The sequence below is a fragment of the Schistocerca americana genome, chromosome 3 (assembly GCF_021461395.2).
Source record: "Schistocerca americana isolate TAMUIC-IGC-003095 chromosome 3, iqSchAmer2.1, whole genome shotgun sequence".
In the NCBI taxonomy this organism is placed as follows: Eukaryota; Metazoa; Arthropoda; class Insecta; order Orthoptera; family Acrididae; genus Schistocerca; species Schistocerca americana.
In genome coordinates, this window is record NC_060121.1 from 325383742 (window position 1) to 325404249 (window position 20508).

At 46.4% G+C, this 20508-nt stretch overlaps 1 protein-coding gene across 1 annotated transcript in view; it reads right to left on the reverse strand.

Moving 5' to 3' along the window:
- Positions 1-20508, reverse strand: part of LOC124606056 (transient receptor potential cation channel subfamily V member 5) — a 339427-nt gene that overhangs the window by 78442 nt on the left and 240477 nt on the right. Inside the window, exon 6 of the mRNA XM_047138016.1 lies at positions 19847-20036. Coding sequence (XP_046993972.1) covers positions 19847-20036 — 190 coding nt within the window. The remainder of the gene's footprint in view (positions 1-19846; positions 20037-20508) is intronic.

Genomic DNA, 20508 nt, shown 5'->3' on the forward strand with positions numbered 1-20508 from the left:
ACCTTAAAGCTGTCACCACACGTCTGCTTCCTCCGGGCACCTAGCTGCGACGACCGAGTTTTTTACTGTGCGTGCCCGGCTCTCTTAACCATCAAAGATCCTCCTACGCAAAGATATTATACTCATTCTGCCTTGCAGTTAGCTTGCGGTTGAGAACTATCGACTTTATTTTCTGGATATACCCCGATCAGACCTTAGCAAATTCCTTTCAAACTGTAATTTTATTCAGAAAAATCCACATACAGCCACCTAAAATATGGTCATAACAAAAATCTGTAAACCGGCAATTAAAATCGTCTACTTTTTATGTTGCATGCATGTGAAGCTTACTTTGTGAAATTAAAGGTTTGTGTGACATTAGCGACTTTTGAGGTATAGAATAGCTTTAAAAGTGGAAATAGCACAATGGACCATTTGCAAGTCGGCAATGAGACTGAGGTGCGGGGCAGTGAGTTATTAGTTGTCAGGGGTTCATAGACTTTGACGAAGCTTTTATTTCAACAAAATCTGTATTAACAATCCTTGAGACACAATACATTCATTCAACCAACACTGATGAGCCAAACCATTATGGCCTATGCCCATCGCGAGACTGAATGTCGTCTGGTGGCGATTCGGCTCGTGGCACTGTAGGGAAAGTAAATAAGACGATTAGAGACGAAAGGAGAACAATTCTAGCGACGATACGGGCTGCAAATGGGGAAGTTTGCTGATATAAGCAACTCTGGCAAAGAGCAGATTGTTATGGCCCGGCGCCTATGAACGAGTATCTGGGAAACGCAGAGACTGATCTCAGCTGTTGTCGTAATCATCTGTGACAGGTGACTGAAGGCCAAAGAAACCAGTAGTAGGCGACAAGTTGTTGGACGTTCATGCCTCATCACAGAACTTTGACGTCAGAGGCTTGACCGTGCTGTGAAGGAGGATAGGCGGCGACTTGTCAGATTTGACGAGAGAGTATAATGGTGGTGGTGGAGCACACCATTCAGTCCACATTGATGAGTGTCTCCACGGCAGAGGAGCCATATGTGTTCCAATGTTGACCTGACGACAGCGACATCGACATCGACAGTGGCATGGGATAAACGAGATTGAGCAGTGGATAAATGGAAATGTGTCATACGGCCGGATGAAACATTTATTACTACACTATGACAATGGTCGTTTCATGAGATGCTTGCTCCAAACATGCACTTCGCTACAGATGCAAGTCGGTGGGTGCAATTTCATGCTATGGGGTACGTACAGCTTGACTTCTTTGGGACCTGTGGTAGTGATTGAAGGTACCGTGACCGCTGTGGACCACGTGAAAGTTATTGCAGGTGAAGTGCGTACTTACATGATTGATGTCTTCCCTGATTGCATCTTTCAGCAGGACAACTGTCCTGTGTCATAAGGCCAGAATTTTGCTAAGGTCGTATCTGTAGCATAAAAGTGGAGTTATGTTGATGTCTTGGCCACCAAATTCACCTGATCTGAAGCCACTGGAACTCTTATGGGACGCTATTAGGCGGCAGCTCTCTCTTCACAGATTCCGTAATTTACGGAGTGACCCGTACATAAATATCTGGTACCCCCGGAAATCACCCAAGGAAATTTCTAATCGATACCACGCAGAATTTTGTTCCAAATTTGGACCAACATGCTATTATGCACGCGGATATAATGTTTTGTGTGATCAGTATATGTTAGTATACTTTTCAGGCCGGTAGGTGACGCCAATAGTGTTGAGGGAAGAGGATGTAAGGTCAGGATGAAGCACCGCTTCCGTCGTCTGGGCATGGGGTGAGAGTTAATGGTGGTGACTGGAATTCAGTGCGGGACTGCTAATATTAGACTTTTATTCTTGTTGGGTATAGAGATGTGGTCACTGTTGGAGTGGAGGCGCTCAGTAAACTGTCATCAGTGGGACCGTCTGGGCAGCATCTCACAGGCAGCATAAGCGTCTGACGTTAGCAGAACGCCAGCAGCTGACAGGTTCCACGCGGCACGGCCGATGAATGACAGCCACGTCCAGGCTGCTTGCCCACCTTGAGCCTTGGGTGATAGCATAGGTGAGCCGTGCGTGGCTCGTGTTCGTGCCATCTCTTATTTAACATCCTGTTTTTGCCGTACTGCCACCTCGTTATGTTAGTTTCAGTTACTTGTGTCACTGAGTTGCTGCTTTGCCAGCCCGTGAGCGGCAGCAGCAGCTCTTATCGATATAAGCCCTGCCGTGTTATTTTTGCTGGACTGCTATTACTTCCCGGTCGTCGTGTGTCGACCAGTCAGTTTGAACGTGCCAGCAAGTTGGTTCGGACCTGGCAGTGTAGAGCTGGCACGCGGCACAAGTTCAGTCGGGGCGCGGCAGCAATGAAGTCCGGACCGCCATGACGGTTTCCGACACACATGATTGGAGTGGGGACGACTCTGGTTGGTCGTCGGTCGGTCGTCTTGCCGGACGACGTGTATTTGGCTGGCGATTGCTTATGGGTTGGCGGTGTGTGCCGACTCGTGATTCGTCCCTGTTATTGTACAGTCACTGCCGTTAGCACTGTCTAGTTCTTCGTGCAAATGTTAGTGAAACTGTGTGTAGTTTGTGTGATTTTGACTAACAAGTATTTTAAATGTTGTCGGCGTACTGGTTCTGAGCAGTCGGTCGGTTGGCTTGGAGCAGCGAGGAATTCTCGTCGGCGGGGCGTAGTTTGTCCGGTGCCCGCTGGCGGTCTCTACGCGGTGTCGGAGAGTGTGGCGCTGTTCCCATTGCTACGAGGTCCGTGGCTCACCGCCCTTGGACACGAAAGTTGAGTTTTGATTTAACCCACCAGCAAGTCAAGACTGTTCACATTGTGTTGTTAGGAGCTCGTTGTCGGCAGCTGGGATATTCCCCTCGAGCAACAATGTGGTTTTCAAGTTGGAAAATTATAGCCACTCTCCGGTGGAGTTTCACTGTATTTGGTTATTTGAACTGAAGTGCACCAGCGAAATCTTCTGCCTTGTGGCCGTTAACGTTCCGTTTACCTGCCCTGGGCACTGACGTAAATTTCAGGCAGTGTAGTTTCCTCATCGTGTTGTTGCTGTCCAGGGCGCTGTGTAGTTTGATAGCTCCGTGTGTGATTGGTTGTGGGCGCCAATATCTTCTACTTGTTCCGTTGAACTCCCTGTTGTGTCCTGGTGGGGTGAAGTGGAAGTTATCTTGTCGGTGGGTCCGCTGACTGTCGGTCGGTTGGGTTGTCGTCGGATCGTGAATGGTTGGCCCGTCTGCCTGTCTCACCTAAGCGAGCGTTAGTGTTTGAATTACAGGCCGACCCTCGAACATCTGGGTGCCCTTGTGTGGACTGCCTTTTTTAAAAATTTGTTATTGTTGTTGGTACTTGTATGGCTTCCAGCCGGTTTTGTGTTTTAAATTAGAGTTGTTTTACTCTTAAGGCCTTCAGCCTAGTTTAAGGCACTGTTTCACGTAAGCCCTTTGGCATTTAAAATTTTTTTTTTGAATTTTTAAGTCTTCGGCCTTCAGCCGATTTGAATTTAACTTGTTTACTTCAATCTATTGAATGTTTCAGTCTTCGGCCTTCAGCCGGCTTGATTTTCAGTTGTTTGTTCTTAAGCTCTTCAGCCTAAATTAAACAACTGTTTCACGTAAGTACTTTGGTATTTTTAGAAAAAATAATGTTTTGGAGTTTTAAGTGTTCGGCCTTCAGCCGATCTGAATTTAATTTGCTTACTTCAGCCTAACTGAAGAACTGTTTTAAGATAAGGCTCTCCTTTTAAATTTCTGATTATACTTGCGTTTAAATTATTGGCCTTCAGCCGTTTTTAAATTAAAGTGGCTTTCAGCCGGTAATTAAGTCCCAAAGATTAACGCTGTCTGTTTAAGAAGTTTTTTTGGGCTCTTGTAATGTTTGATCAAATGATAAAGTTGCATGTTCGAGTGTCACTGACAGCCCCTTATTTTGGCCCTTTTTCCACAATTTATTCTATCTGTCCTGTCCTGCGGGTTAAGCTGGGCGTCTTAATCTGTATTAACAATCCTTGAGAAACAATACTTCCATTCAACCAACACTGATGAGCCAAACCATTATGGCCTATGCCCATCGCGAGACTGAATGTCGTCTGGTGGCGATTCGACACGTGACACTATAGTCAAGGCAAATAAGACGATCAGAGATGAAAGAGGAACAATTCTACCGACGATACGGCCTGCAAGTGGGAAAGTTTGCTGATATAAGCAACTCTGGCAAAGAGCAGATTGTTGTAGCGCAGCGCCTGCGAACGAGTATCTTGGAAACGCAGAAACTGATCGCAGCTATAGTCGTAATCATCTGTGATAGTTGAATGAAGGACAATGAAACAAGGAGTAGGCGACAAGTTGTTGGACGTTCATGCCTCACCACAGAACTTTGACGTCAGAGGCTTGACCGTGCTGTGAAGGAGGATAGGCGGTGACCTGTGTCAGATTTGATGACAGAGTGCAATGGTGGTGGAGGAACAGGTGTTCAGGAGCACACCATTCAGTCCACATTGACAAATGTGTGTCTCCACGGCAGAGGACCCATATGTGTTCCAATGTTAACCCGACGAAAACGACATCGACAGTGGCATGAGATAATCGGGATTCAGCAGTGGATAAATGGAAATGTGTCATATGGCCAGATGAAACATTTATTGCTACACTATGACAATGGTCGTATCATCTACATCTACATCTACATTTATACTCCGCAAGCCACCCAACGGTGTGTGGCGGAGGGCACTTTACGTGCCACTGTCATTACCTCCCTTTCCTGTTCCAGTCGCGTATTGTTCGCGGGAAGAACGACCGTCTGAAAGCCTCCGTGCGCGCTCTAATCTCTCTAATTTTACATTCGTGATCTCCTCGGGAGGTATAAGTAGGGGGAAGCAATATACTCGATACCTCATCCAGAAACGTACCCTCTTGAAACCTGGCGAGCAAGCTACACCGCGATGCAGAGCGCCTCTCTTGCAGAGTCTGCCACTTGAGTTTGTTAAACATCTCCGTAACGCTATCACGGTTACCAAATAACCCTGTGACGAAACGCGCCGCTCTTCTTTGGATCTTCTCTATCTCTTCCGTCAACCCGATCTGGTACGGATCCCACACTGACGAGCAATACTCAAGTATAGGTCGAACGAGTGTTTTGAAAGCCACCTCCTTTGTTGATGGACTACATTTTCTAAGGACTCTCCCAATGAATCTCAACCTGGTACCCGCCTTACCAACAATTAATTTTATATGCTCATTTCCACTTCAAATCGTTCCGCACGCATACGCCCAGATATTTTACAGAAGTAACTGCTACCAGTGTTTGTTCCGCTATCATATAATCATACAATAAAGGATCCTTCTTTCTATGTACTCGCAATATATTACATTTGTCTATGTTAAGGGTCAGTTGCCACTCCCTGCACCAAGTGCCTATCCGCTGCAGATCTTCCTGCATTTCGCTACAATTTTCTAATGCTGCAACTTCTCTACTACTACAGCATCATCCGCGAAATGCCGCATGGAACTTCCGACACTATCTACTAGGTCATTTATATATATTGTGAAAAGCAATGGTCCCATAACACTCCCCTGTGGCACGCCAGAGGTTACTTTAACGTCTGTAGACGTCTCTCCATTGATGACAACATGCTGTGTTCTGTTAGCTAAAAACTCTTCAATCCAGCCACACAGCTGGTCTGATATTCCGTAGGATCTTACTTTGTTTATCAGGCGACAGTGCGGAACTGTATCGAACGCTTTCCGGAAGTCAAGAAAAATAGCATCTACCTGGGAGCCTGTATCTAATATATTCTGGGTCTCATGAACAAATAAAGCGAGTTGGGTCTCACACGATCGCTGTTTCCGGAATCCATGTTGATTCCTACATAGTAGATTCTGGGTTTCCAAAAACGACATGATACGCGAGCAAAAAACATGTTCTGAAATTCTACAACAGATCGACGTCAGAATATAGGCCTATAGTTTTGCGCATCTGCTCGACGACCCTTCTTGAAGACTGGGACTACCTGTGCTCTTTTCCAATCATTTGGAACCTTCCGTTCCTCTAGAGACTTGCGGTACACGGCTGTTAGAAGGGGGGCAAGTTCTTTCACGTACTCTGTGTAGAATCGAATTGGTATCCCGTCAGGTCCAGTGGACTTTCCTCTGTTGAGTGATTCCAGTTGCTTTTCTATTCCTTGGACACTTATTTCGATGTCAGCCATTTTTTCGTTTGTGCGAGGATTTAGAGAAGGAACTGCAGTGCGGTCTTCCTCTGTGAAACAGCTTTGGAAAAAGGTGTTTAGTATTTCAGCTTTACGCGAGTCATCCTCTGTTTCAATGCCATCATCATCCCGGAGTGTCTGGATAAGCTGTTTCGAGCCACTTACTGATTTAACGTAAGACCAGAACTTCCGAGGATTTTCTGTCAAGTCGGTACATAGAATTTTACTTTCGAATTCACTGAACGCTTCACGCATAGCCCCCCTTACGCTAACTTTGACATTGATTAGCTTCTGTTTGTCTGAGAGGTTTTGGCCTCGTTTAAACTTGGAGTGAAGCTCTCTTTGCTTTCGCAGTAGTTTCCTAACTTTGTTGTTGTACCACGGTGGGTTTTTCCCGTCCCTCACAGTTTTACTCGGTACGTACCTGTCTAAAACGCATTTTACGATTGCCTTGAACTTTTTCCATAAACATTCAAGATTGTCAGTGTCGGAACAGAAATTTTCGCTTTGATCTGTTAGGTAGTCTGAAATCTGCTTTCTATTACTCTTGCTAAACAGATAAACCTTCCTCCCTTTTTTTATATTCCTATTAACTTCCATATTCAGGGGTGCTGCAACGGCCTTATGATCACTGATTCCCTGTTCTGCACATACAGAGTCGAAAAGTTCGGGTCTGTTTGTTATCAGTAGGTCCAAGATGTTATCTCCACGAGTCGGTTCTCTGTTTAATTGCTCGAGGTAATTTTCGGATAGTGCACTCAGTATAATGTCACTCGATGCTCTGTCCCTACCACCCGTCCTAAACATTTGAGTGTCCCAGTCTATATCTGGTAAATTGAAATCATCACCATGCTGAGAAAATTTATGTGAAATGTATTCCAAATTTTCTCTCAGTTGTTCTGCCACTAATCCTGCTGAGTCGAGAGGTCGGTAAAAGGAGCCAATTATTAACCTAGCTCGGTTGTTGAGTGTAGCCTCCACCCATAATAATCCACAGGAACTATCCACTTCTACTCCACTACAGGATAAACTATTACTAACAGCGACGAACACTCCACCACCGGTTGCATGCAATCTATTCTTTCTAAACACCGTCTGTACCTCTGTAAAAATTTCGGCAGAATTTATCTCTGGCTTCAGCCAGCTTTCTGTACCTATAACGATTTCAGCTTCGGTGCTTTCTATCAGCGCTTGAAGTTCCAGTACTTTACCAGCGCAGCTTCGACAGTTTACAATTACAATACCGATTGCTGCTTGGTCCCCGCATGTCCTGACTTTGCCCCGCCCCCGTTGAGGCTGTTGCCCTTTCTGTACTTGCCCAAGGCCATCTAACCTAAAAAACCGCCCAGCCCACGCCACACAACCCCTGCTACCCGTGTAGCCGCTTGTTGCGTGTAGTGGACTCCTGACCTATCCAGCGGAACCCGAAACCCCACCACCCTATGGCGCAAGTCGAGGAATCTGCAGCCCACACGGTCGCAGAACCGTCTCAGCCTCTGATTCAGACCCTCCACTCGGCTCTGTACCAAAGGTCCGCAGTCAGTCCTGTCGACGATGCTGCAGATGGTGAGCTCTGCTTTCATCCCGTTAGCGAGACTGGCAGTCTTCACCAAATCAGATAGCCGCCGGAAGCCTGAGAGGATTTCCTCCGATCCATAGAGACACACATCATTGTTGCCGACATGAGCGACCACCTGCAGATGGGTGCACCCTGTACCCTTCATGGCATCCGGAAGGACCCTTTCCACATCTAGAATGACTCCCCCCGGTATGCACACGGAGTGCACATTGGTTTTCTTCCCTTCTCTTGCTGCCATATCCCTAAGGGGCCCCATTACGCGCCTGACGTTGGAGCTCCCAACTACCAGTAAGCCCACCCTCTGCGACCGCCCGGATCTTGCAGACTGAGGGGCAACCTCTGGAACAGGACAAGCAGCCATGTCAGGCCGAAGATGAGTATCAGCCTGAGACAGAGCCTGAAATCGGTTCGTCAGACAAACTGGAGAGGCCTTCCGTTCAGCCCTCCGGAATGTCTTTCGCCCCCTGCCATACCTTGAGACGATCTCCCACTCTACCACAGGTGAGGGATCAGTCTCAATGCGGGCAGTATCCCGGGCAACCACAGTTGTAGTCCGATTGGGGAATGCTTGGGACGAGCTGGCCGTCCCCGACAAACCCCCATCCGGACCCCCACAGTGATGCCCATTGGCAACAGCCTCAAGCTGTGTGACCGAAGCCAATACTGCCTGAAGCTGGGCGCGAAGGGATGCCAACTCAGCCTGCATCCGAACACAGCAGTTGCAGTCCCTATCCATGCTAAAAACTGTTGTGCAAAGAGCGTCTGAACTAATCTACAGAGAGCGCAAACAAATCGACACAAAATTTAAACGGTTATTGAAATACAAGATTGCCTAGTAAATGCAGTAATGCTGCTACTTGCGCACTGTTGACACACTGCTAGGCGGTGAAAGGAGACTACGCGATTTTACACTATTCAGGTACTAAAACGCGACGCTACAACTCTCAAATACTATAATACTCCCGAAATTTATGAATTAAACAATGCAAGTACCAAAAACAAGCAAAGAAATTAAGAATGAAACTATGTAACAAATGAGTGAGCTAGGAGTATACGACTTGCTGCTGCAGCTGCTTATCCAACGGCGGCAGGGAGCACACTGACTGTGACCAACCGACACTGGCCGTTCAAAACAAAAACAGAAGACAGACGACTACGCGAATTTACACTATTCAGGTACTAAAACGCGATGCTACAACTCTCAAATACTATAATACGCCCGAAAGTTATGAATTAAACAATGCAAGTACCAAAAACACGCAAAGAAATTAAGAATTAAACTATGTAACAAATGAGTGAGCTAGGAGTATACGACTTGCTGCTGCAGCCGCTTATCCAACGGCGGCAGGGAGCACACTCATGAAATGCTTGGTCCAGACATGCACTTCGCTACAGACGCAAGTCGGTGGGTACAATACGATGCTATGGGGGACGTACAGCTTGACATCTCTGGGACCTGTGGTAGTAATCGAAGGTATCGTGGCAGCTGATAGCGATTGCGTCTTTCAGCAGGACAACTGTCCTGTGTCATACGGCCAGAATTTAGCTAATTTCCTATCTGTAGCATAAAGGTGGAGTTACTTTGATGTCTTGGCCACCAAATTCACCTGATGTGGAGCCACTGGAACTCTTTTGGGACTCTATTAGGCGGCAGCTCTGTCTTCACGGATTTCGTAATTTACGGAGTGACCCGTACATAAACATCTGGTACCTCCAGAAATCACCCAAGGAAATTTATAATCGATACGCGTCTCATTTGGCTTGTCATGTTTGTAAACAAGGAAAAATAAGCGGCTGCGTAATGAGCAAGGTCAACGCTCACACAGAGTATATCCCATGTGGCTGATGCAATAGGCTAATTAATTATTTTTGTTTGTTTAATATATTTTGTTTGGTAAGGATAAGGGAAAGGAAATATTTTATTTAATTTCTTAGTAATGGGTGAGATCACCAACGAGTTTAATTTTTTTACAGTTGTCGACACCTTTAACCCACACTGACACAGATTCAGATTCATTTATTTTACGATGATTCCTGGTCCTGAGAACGAAAGACATGGTCGACAGGTAATATGATTTACCCATATCTCTATTGTAGACCTCTGCGATGTGATATGTCTGATAAGCGATGACGTTCCGGCTGTTAAAACTTTCTAGCCCTGGAACTTTGTCGACTTTAGATCCACGGACGAGCGCTACGGTTACCCAGCCGTTACCATGCTGAAAGGTACCACTGTTGCTAACAGTAAAGTTGAGAACTCCAGCACAGAACACTGATGGACCATGCAGGACGACTTGTGCACCTACATGCTGTTATGCTATTATGCACGCGGATATAATGTTTTGGGTGATCAGTAAATGTTAGTATACTTTTCAGGCCAGGAGGTGACGCCAATAGTGTTGAGGGAAGAGGATGTAAGAAGGTCAGGGTGAGGCACCGCTTCCTTCGTCTGGACATGGGTGAGAGTAAAGGTGGTGACTGGAATTCAGCATGGGACTGTTAATAAGACATCCCTGAATATATTAGACTTTTATTCCTATTAGGTATAGAGATGTGGTCACTGTTGGAGTGGAGGTTGTTGGCCCTGGGGTGACGTAGCTGCAGGAGCTCAGCGAACTGTCATCAGTGGGACCGTATGGGCAGCATGCACACAGGCAGCATAATCCTCTGATGTCAGCAGAACGGCAGCAGCTGTCAGGTTCCACGCGCCACGGCCGATGAATGACAGCCACGTCCAGGCTGCTTGCCCACCTTGGGCCTTGGGTTACAGCTCAGGGAAGAATGGTACTCGAAACGTAGCCCTCAGCACGATAGACGCTGAAGGCATGTGTCCACCCTGAGTAGTGTGTACAAGGACGGAAGTGCAGCGACAGGCAACCCAGGCAACAACCAGTCCGGACTGGAGGACACGTCTTACTAGGGAGGTGGACGCCCGTGGGAAGTAAAGTCACACAGCAGTGTGAAAGAGCCAGGTGGCATGTGTACAGCCTTTTGCTCAGGCGCATGCCTGTAGCTTCTTGAGCCTAAGTACAGACCAGGGTGACTGAAAATGGTCGTCATCTCCAAGTTAGAAACTGTCACTGGCGACGAAGCTCGGCATCACGTAAATTTGTGGATACTGTCTGAGAGAGAGTGTCTGATTCAAGCGCTATTTTTGCGAACCAGGCTGGATAGTACTTTCCTCTCGCCAGCACTTTCCGCCGTAAACCAAAACAAGTTATCGTGCTTGCTCGCCAATGTGAAGTAAAAAATTTTCTCGTCCGATCAGCTTGTCTGGACGTCCTGTAGCTGAAAGGTGTCTCAGATTCGCTTTTCAGAAGCGGTGGCGGTCGTAATTTGCAGCGTCAGCGTACTGGATAAGTACTCTTACGCTCTGAATATGTCTTCTTAGTATGGTGCGTGGTCACCATAATGACAGCATCTCGCAAGTACACTACTGGCCATTAAAATTGCTACACCACGAAGATGACGTGCTACAGACGCGAAATTTAACCGACAGGAAGAAGATGCTGTGATATGCAAATGATTAGCTTTTCAGAGCATTCACACAAGGTTGGCGTCGGTGGCGACACCTACAACGTGTTGACATGAGGAAAGTTTCCAACCGATTTCTTATACACAAACAGCAGTTGACCGGCGTTGCCTGGTGAAACGTTGTTGTGATGCCTCGTGTGAGGAGGAGAAACGCGTACCATCACGTTTTCGACTTTAATAAAGGTCGGATTCTAGCCTATCGCGATTGCGGTTTATCGTATCGCGACATTGCTGCTCGCGTTGGTCGAGATCCAATGACTGTTAGCAGAATATGGAATCGGTGGGTTCAGAAGGGTAATACGGAACGCCGTGCTGGATCCCAACGGCCTCGTATCACTAGCAGTCGAGATGACAGGCATCTTATCCGCATGGCTGTAACGGATCGTGCAGCCACGTCTCGATCCCTGAGTCAGCAGGTGGGGACGTTTGCAAGACAACAACCATGTGCACGAACAGTTCGACGACGTTTGCAGCAGCATGGACTATCAGCTCGGAGACCATGACTGCGGTTACCCTTGACGCTGCATCACAGAAAGGAACGCCTGCGATGGTGTACTCAACGACGAACCTGGGTGCACGAATGGCAAAACGTCATTCTTTCGGATGAATCCAGGTTCTGTTCACAGCATCATAATGTTCGCATCCGTGTGTGGCGACATCGCTTTGAACGCACATTGGATGCGTGTGTTCGTCATCGGCGTATTACCGTATCATCCGGCGTGTTGGTATGGGGTGCCATTGGTTACACGTCTCGGTCACCTCTTGTGAGCATTCACGGCACTTTGAACAGTGGACGTTACAATTCAGATGTGTCACGATCCGTGGCTCTACCCTTCATTCGATCCCTGCGGAACCCTACATTTCAGCAGGATAATGCGCTTTTTCATTCAATGCATGACCGCATGTTGCAGGTCCTGTACGGGCCTTTCTGGATACAGAAAATAATCGACTGCTGCCCTGGTCAGCACATTCTCCAGATGTCTCACCAATTGAAAACGTCTGGTCAATGGTGGCCGAGCAACTGGCTCGTCTCAATACGCCAGTCACTACTCTTGATGAACTGTGGTATCGTGTTGAAGCTGCATGGGCATCTGTACCTGTACGCGGTATCCAAGCTCTGTTTGACTCAATGCCCAGTCGTATCAAGGCCGTTATTACGGCCAGATTTGGTTGTTCTGGGTACTGATTTCTCAGGATCTATGTGCCCAAATTGCGTGAAAATGTAAACACATGTCAGTTCTATTATATTTATCCAACGAATACCCGTATATCATCTGCATTTCTTCTTGGTGTAGCAATTTTAATGGCCAGTAGTGTAGTGCAGTTCATTGCTCCAGACTAGGTCTTGGAGCGGCAATGCTTATGGGTATATATATCAATGCTACAGATTCTGTTAAGCTTAACTGACAATAGCGTGCTATTCAGGATTCAAAGGGAATGTAACATATCGTTCCTCACCGCACATAGGGACTCATCTGTGTGGCTATAGCGGACGCCAAGCCAGTTTCCAGCATTCGGGGAACGGGGTTTTGTCAAACCTGGAGATGAAGGGTGAGTGTCTCAGTGTTATTTCTTAAAAGATTGTGGCTGGGGCCTACTTACTTGCTAAATTAGTTAAGAGTGAGCGACCCGTGTAGTACATGCCGCGAAAAGACGGAAGCTCCGAGGAACAGGCGGATAGAGCTTTTCAAAGTGTCAAATAGGGGATACTGGATCACCATCACGGCTCTCAGAAGCCCTAGAGTGTATTTATGGATGCCGAAACTGGAAGAAATTACTTAAACGTGTTCATAGAACATACCTGAATCACGATTATTTTGCTGATGACATAGTATTGTTTACAATAGGACTAAAATAACATACCCCTCCCGACGGAGGTTCGAGTCCTCCCTCGGGCATGGGTCTATGTGTTGTTCTTAGCATAAGTTAGTTTAAGTAGTGTTTAAGTGTAGGGACCGACGACCTCAGCAGTTTGGTCCCTAGGAATTCACACACATTTGAACATAAAATAACGTATAATCAACATATCAAAAGAAAAGACTACAAATTAACCGTGGGTTCATAGATTCAGTTGCTAAATGTATGTAAAGTGTTTGAAGACTGTGACCGGATAGAGAGCAATGCAGAAGAACATGAAACGTTCCTTAAGGTATCCACACACATAACTGAAAACTAGACAAGCATGCTTCATCATGTATTTGCAATTGTGCTTGACCTTCTGTGGGATAATTTTACGCAAATATTCTGACTGTTAAAGCAGCTTGACGGTTAACTGAATTTCAGTAGTGCAGCCAAGTCCACATTCTTGAGCGTGTATAACGGCAATGTTCAGGCTTAAACAAACAAACGTCGGCTGTGAGATCAAGTTCGTAGCGGTGCTATGTCGAGCGATGTGAAGAAATTCAATTGCAGGCTTTTGGAAACGCTTATTGCAATGTATGAACGTCAGCCTTGTTTCAGAAGCCTTAAATCGAAAGCTTATCACGTTAAGGTAAATAGAGATGTGTCACGAGTGAGAGGTGAAACAATTACTCAGTCACAGCCAGTTATGTCGTTACTAAAAAGATAAGTTCTCTCATAACACAGTACAAGAAGAGGAAAAATGAAGGGACATTTTAATCTAGGACAAGGAGATGTGAAGTACTTTAGTCAACACTCGCATATTTCAGGAGTGTATTTGAAGTTTCATAACCCTTTCACCTCGCTAGAAATTACAGTGTTGCTGTCAGTCTATCGTGTGGTGTTATAACATTTCTCAAGGTTGGATCCTACTTCTTAATATAAGATGTCACGAGTGAGAGGTGATTTAAATACACTTAAAAAGAAACTTGTACACCTGCCTAATATCGTGTAGGGCCCCGCGGACACGCAGAAGTGCCGCAACACGATGTGGCATGAACTCGACTAATGTCTGAAGTAATGCTTGACTCCATGAATCCTGCAGGGCTCTCCATAAATCGATAAGAGTGCGAGGGGTGGAGATCTCTTCTGAACAGCACGTAGCAAAGCATCCCAGGATTGCTCAATAATGTTCATGTCTGGGGAGTTTGGTGGCCAGTGGAAGTGTTTAAACACAGAAGAGTGTTTCTGAAGCCACTCTGTTGCAATTCTGGACGTGTGGAGTGTCGTCGCATTGTCCTGCTGGAATTGCCCAAATACGTAGGAATGCACAACGGACATGACTGGATTCAGGTGATCAGACAGGGTGCTTAGGTACATATCACCTGTCAGAGTCGTGCCTAGATGTATCAGTGGTCCTCTATCACTCCAACTGCACACGCTCCACGCCAGCACACGCCCCACACCTGCTGACATGTAGGGTCCATGCATTCATGACGCTAACGCCATATCCGTAAACGTCCATCTGCTAGATGCAATTTGAAACGAGACTCGTCCGATCAGGCAACAAGTTTCCAGTCATCAAGAGTCCAATGTCGGTGATGACGGGCCCAGGCGAGGCGTAAAGCTTTGTGTCGTGCAGTCTTCAAGGGTATAAGAGTGGGCCTTCAGTTCCGAAAGCCCATAGCGATGATGTTTCGTTGAATGGTTCGCACACTGACGCTTGTTAATGGCCTAACGTTGAAATCTGCAGCAATTTGCTGAAGGGTTGCCCTTTTGTCACGTAGAACGATTCTCTTTAGTCGTCGTGGATCCCGTTCTTGCAGGATCTTTTTCCGGCCGCAGCGATGTCGGAGATTTGGTGTTTTACCGGATTCCTGATATTCACGGTACACTCGTGAAATGGTCGTACGGACAAATCCCCGCTTCATCGTTACCTCGGAGACGCTGTGTCCCACGGCTCGTGCGCCGACTATAACACCACGTTCAAACTCTCTTAAATCTTGACAACCTGCCATTGTAGCAGCAGTAACCGATCTAGCAACTGCGCCAGACACTTGCTGTCTTATATAGGCGCTGCCGACCGCAACGCCCTATTCTGCCTGTTTACATATCTCTGTATTTGTATACGGATGGCCGCATGGGATTAGCCGAGCGGTCTAGGGCGCTGCAGTCATGGACTGTGGGGCTGATCCCGGTGGAGGTTCGAGTCCTCCCTCGGGCATGGGTGTGTGTGTTTGTCCTTAGGGTAATTTAGGTTAAGTAGTGTGTAAGGTTAACGACTGATGACCTTAGCAGTTAAGTCCCATAAGATTCCACACACATTTGAACATTTTTGAATACGGATGCCTATACCAGTTTCTTTGGTGCTTCAGTGAGTATCGCTTCACTAAGCACGAAATAATTGGAGCAATCGTGTGAGTATATTTTCAACTTATCGTATAACCTTATGTGAGACAAAGGTTTTCATCTTAATAATCTGTCTTTATACCATACATCACTTTTATTTTCTCGCAATTTTATTTTTAATTTTTTCGAATCGAAGCAGCAATGCTGACCAAAATGGGCAAATCGTCTTCATCGAAGCTCCACGTATTCTAAGTAGAAACTAACAGTTGTACAAACATACCTTGACTGCGTGGATGTGCACACTGGATTCGGATTCGCTAGGAGAGCGGTTCAGATCCGCTTCCGGCCATCCTGATTTAGGTTTGCCATTATTTCCCCAAATTGCTTCAGGCAAATGCTGGTGGTGGTTCCTTTGAAAGACACGGTCGACTTCCTTCCCCATCCTTCCCTAATCCGATGGAACCGATGACCTCGCTGTTTGGTCCCCTCTCATAAACCAACCAATCAAGTTTGTGGATGTGAAATGACTTTGTGCCTGCTTGCACAAAATGATTGAAAATGCGTGCTTGTCAAACATGTAGTGTTTCCGCTTTTACACTCGTCCTCGGAGATACTGTACTGCAGCGTGGGAATACACTCACGCCCGCAGCCAGAATCTTTGCGCTCTTAGCGACGTGCGGGACTATTTACCAATGTGTTGCACTGCTGAATCGTAGCAAAACGTCTATCGGCAGACCAGGAACAATTATCTGTAATACTACATTTGTAAAATAGTTTTAATTAGGATCGCCATACTAATTTAGATTCCCGAGATGGGGTTAAAATCGTTACCACTCTACACCTAAGCGAATGCCCGGTAGCAGCTTACCAGTTTTCAGAGTGATCCGAGATGCGACCGCTGGACTGCTGAAGTCAATAAATCACCCCCAAAGTAATGTCTTGCAACATCCCCAGAAAATTCCATGTTGACAAAATCGAGTTAGTGTTCAAAACTACGTCACCGAAAGTCACAACGAATTCTCAACACTTCATGTACAAACGGAGACAAATGTCATTTATTGGCTTTGATTAAACCTCACCAAGTCCATCTCTGCCGGCAGACATCATCTCCAGCAAGCTAACAGATTTACTGTGATTACAAAGGCATTCCCGGCGTAATAATTGATAATACTCTTCTCGGGTGTGCAGCCAGATCATAACGTCATCTTGACAATATTTCCGCGGTCCAACTGGCCGCCATCTTCAGGTGAGAGTGCTGGTACACGATCTCGCCGGTTCCGGACCGCGGAAATATTGTGTCAAGATGACGTTATGATCCGGCAGCACACCCGAGAAGAATATTATTAATAGATTTACTGTTTGATACGAGACCTGTTTCTGCAGATCACACTCCCACGCACTAAAACTACGAAATATATCTATAAAATGGGGAACAATTAATTAGAATAGCATCGGCTCATGGGAACGTGATTTCCTTTAAAGTATTTTAGTACTGGCTGAATAACTTCGTTGATCACGAGTATCGCTAGGTGTAGACTTGAAATGTACCATCTGGTCCTCAAGAGGATACATACACCTGTTCTTCAACATTAATGTCGGGTGTGTCCATCCTTCGACTTTACGACAGCTTCAACTCTGCTGGGGACTCTCAATGAGGTGTCTGAATGCCGTTGAAGGAGTGGAAGCCTGTTCTTGCTTAACAGCTCAAACCACAGAAGGTAGTGATTTGGACGCTGAGATCTGGGGCGAAGTCAGCGTTCTAAGCCATTGCGAAGGTGATCCACTGAATTCAGGCTGGGACTCGAGGTAGGTCAGTCAATTTCAGGACTGTTATTGACCACGAAGCATTGTCTCCCTGATGCTGCTTTATGAGGTAATGCACTGTCATGTTGATGAAAATAATCAGCGTCTCCGAATTGCCCACTACCCTTCGCAGAACAGTGTTCTGTAAAATGCTTTCATATGCTTCCGCGTTCAGCGTTTTCTTAAGCACAATAAGGGGATTACGCCGTAACCACGAGGAACATTCTCGTACCGTAACATTACATCTACCGGTATGTCACTGATGGCACTACACATGATGGCTGGTAACGTTCTTCAGGCATTCACCAAACTCAAACCCATCCATCCCACTGCCACAGGGCAAAGGGTGAATTATCACTCTGATTCACGTATTTCTAGTCGTCCACTGTCCAATGGCGTCACTGTTTGCGCTAAATAAAACATCATTTGCGCATGACCACAGAAATGCGTTACTTTTGAGGAGCTGGTCGACTATTATCCCATTTCTTTTTACCTCCTTTCTGGTACCGCGCGCCGCGGAATTTGAATCCCCGCCAGACGTCATGGACGTAAGCCATGGCGGCGCACGCGTACTGGCCTGCATTTATTGTGAGGGCGCCACAGTGGAACACGTGGTTCCAGCAGCCAATAGCGGCGACCCCGATATTCGCAGTGCTCGATGCTCCCTGTCAGTACATTAGGTCTGCTTGACATTTTTTAGCTTTGATTTCCACTTCGACAGTTGACATGGGCAGCTTTAGAAGGGTTGAAATGTCGCTGATGGATTTATTACTCGTACTCAAGTGGCAACCGATGACTAGTCCACGTTCGAAGTCACTGAGGCCAATACAGTACTTTTGTGTAAAAGTAGGTCCGACTGTCATGTTCGACTCTGCATTACATAGGGGGGCCCGGATACTTCTCGCCACACCGTGTATACAACGCTTTTTAACATAACTTCGCCCCATAGAGCCCTGCACCAGCCTCCTGCAACCTGGAGGCCTGATGGCTGACTCTAGATTCGATGATCTAAAATCAGCTCCAGTAAATATTTAAATATTCAGACCTTTCAGAACAGCAAAATAGCGAGTCTGTGTACAGCGCTGCACCTTTCCAGCACTTCCCGCATCTTGTATAATTCTTAAGCGACCCTACCAGAGTCGGACCAGAACATTTAGCGTGCAGTGGGAATTTGCCCTACAGCTCATTTTGGGTGGATTAGTGAAATCTTACCAGAAGAAGGGACAGATTAGTGGGACATACGTCACGGCGTCCATCGGTTGTAAACCCTGAGCTTGAGCGTGCAATAAAGCGGAAAAGTAGTAGGGGCTAGAATATGGTAAACAGATTATATAAGATGTTGAGTGTAATAGTTGCATAGAGATAAAAAGATCAGCACAAGATAGGAGATAGTTATCATAGAACCAGACGAAATGCTGATGACTTGAAATCCACCCTATCAGCCCCATCCAGCAGACTGAGCGAGACAACTAGCTTACGAAGGTTCGCGGAAACTCCACCCGATGCTATGCGGGCGCGCCGCAAACGGACAAAAAGGAAGGAAATAATTAACGTCCCGTTGGCGGTGGTGGTGGTGGTTAGTGTTTAACGTCCCGTCGACAACGAGGTCATTAGAGACGGAGCGCAAGCTCGGGTTAGGGAAGGATTTGGAAGGAAATCGGCCGTGCCCTTTCAAAGGAACCATCCCGGCATTTGCCTGAAACGATTTAGGGAAATCACGGAAAACCTAAATGAGGATGGCCGGAGGCGGGGTTGAACCGTCGTCCTCCCGAATGCGAGTCCGGTGTGTTAACCACTGCGCCACCTCGCTCGGTTCCCGTTGGCAACGAGGTCATTAGAGAGGGAGCAGAATCTCTAATTAAGGAAGAATGGGGAAGGAAGTCGGCTTTGGAACCACCTCTGCATTTGTCTGGAGCGATTTAGGATGGCCGGACGGGGATTTGAACCTTCGTGAGTCCAGTATCCTAATCACAGTGCTGCCTTGCTGTGTTGGATGACAATAGACCCTCCGTCACATATAATCAAGAGATATGGTGCCTATCGATTATATTTCAAAGCTTGTTCATGGATGTGAATCTTCAGGCTTATTTCAACGATTGTTCATGGATGTGAATCTTCAGGCTTTGGTGGCGCAAAGACTGCTCCATTAAGTTTCGGGTGTGCACCCACAAGAATTCTTGCGGCTGCACACCCGAAACTTGTTCAGGGATGTTTGCCGAAAGGTGTGATATAAGAAACCAGTTGTCTCTAGTGGCTTGTTCTTGGTATTTTAGACGTGCAGTGACTCGCGGTCCTTTGTGCATGTATTTTGATACTAAAGGTAATTCGAAGGGACTACAATGAGCAATCGTAGCAAGCAAGTGAGGCAACATCAGTACTTATTCCGTCTGAAATTGAAGAAGTTGATGACGAACGCATGTTCAGCTTTCTACATTTGGGATGAGACTTTCTATCATTTCATGGTTTTAATTATATCTACTGTTGCTACTATCGGGGCAAAGTAATGTCATTTGTAGAGCAATAGCGACATACCCTTCATAGTTTGTGTCCGAGTTGACGTTGACCCACTCGTGGTCCAGGGAGTCTGAGCGCTGGGCCTTCTGGTCCTCCGGGCTCATGAACGTGCCGAAGCAGCGCTCGTGCACGTTGGCACCACTGTCCAGCAGGAACTTCACCATGGCCGGGTCCTCGTTCACGATCGCTATGTGCAGCACACTTTCACCTGGCAACAAAATACTCAGTTACTAAGATGATGACGATGCTCTCACTCAGTACACTGAGTGGAGTATTATGACTCTGTTGTGAACACAAGTTAGCTACTTTTATTTAAAACCAACAATTGGTATACAAAAAGGTTAGAACACTGTTGCAGAAACAACGAAACAAACATGCCAAATTTAAACAGATGCAAAATCCCCAACATTAGCGATCTTTTACAGAAGCTCGAAATTTAGCGCGGACTTCAATGCGAGATGCTTGTAACCGTTTCCACAACGAAACTTTGTCTCGAAATCTGGCAGAAAATCCAGAGATATTCTGGTCGCATGTGAAGTATGTTAGCCGCAAGAAGCAATCAATGCCTTCTCTGCGCGATAGCAATGGAGATACTACCGAAGACAGTGCTGCCAAAGCAGAGTTACTAAACACAGCCTTCCGAAATGCCTTCACAAAAGAAGACGAATAAAATATTCCAG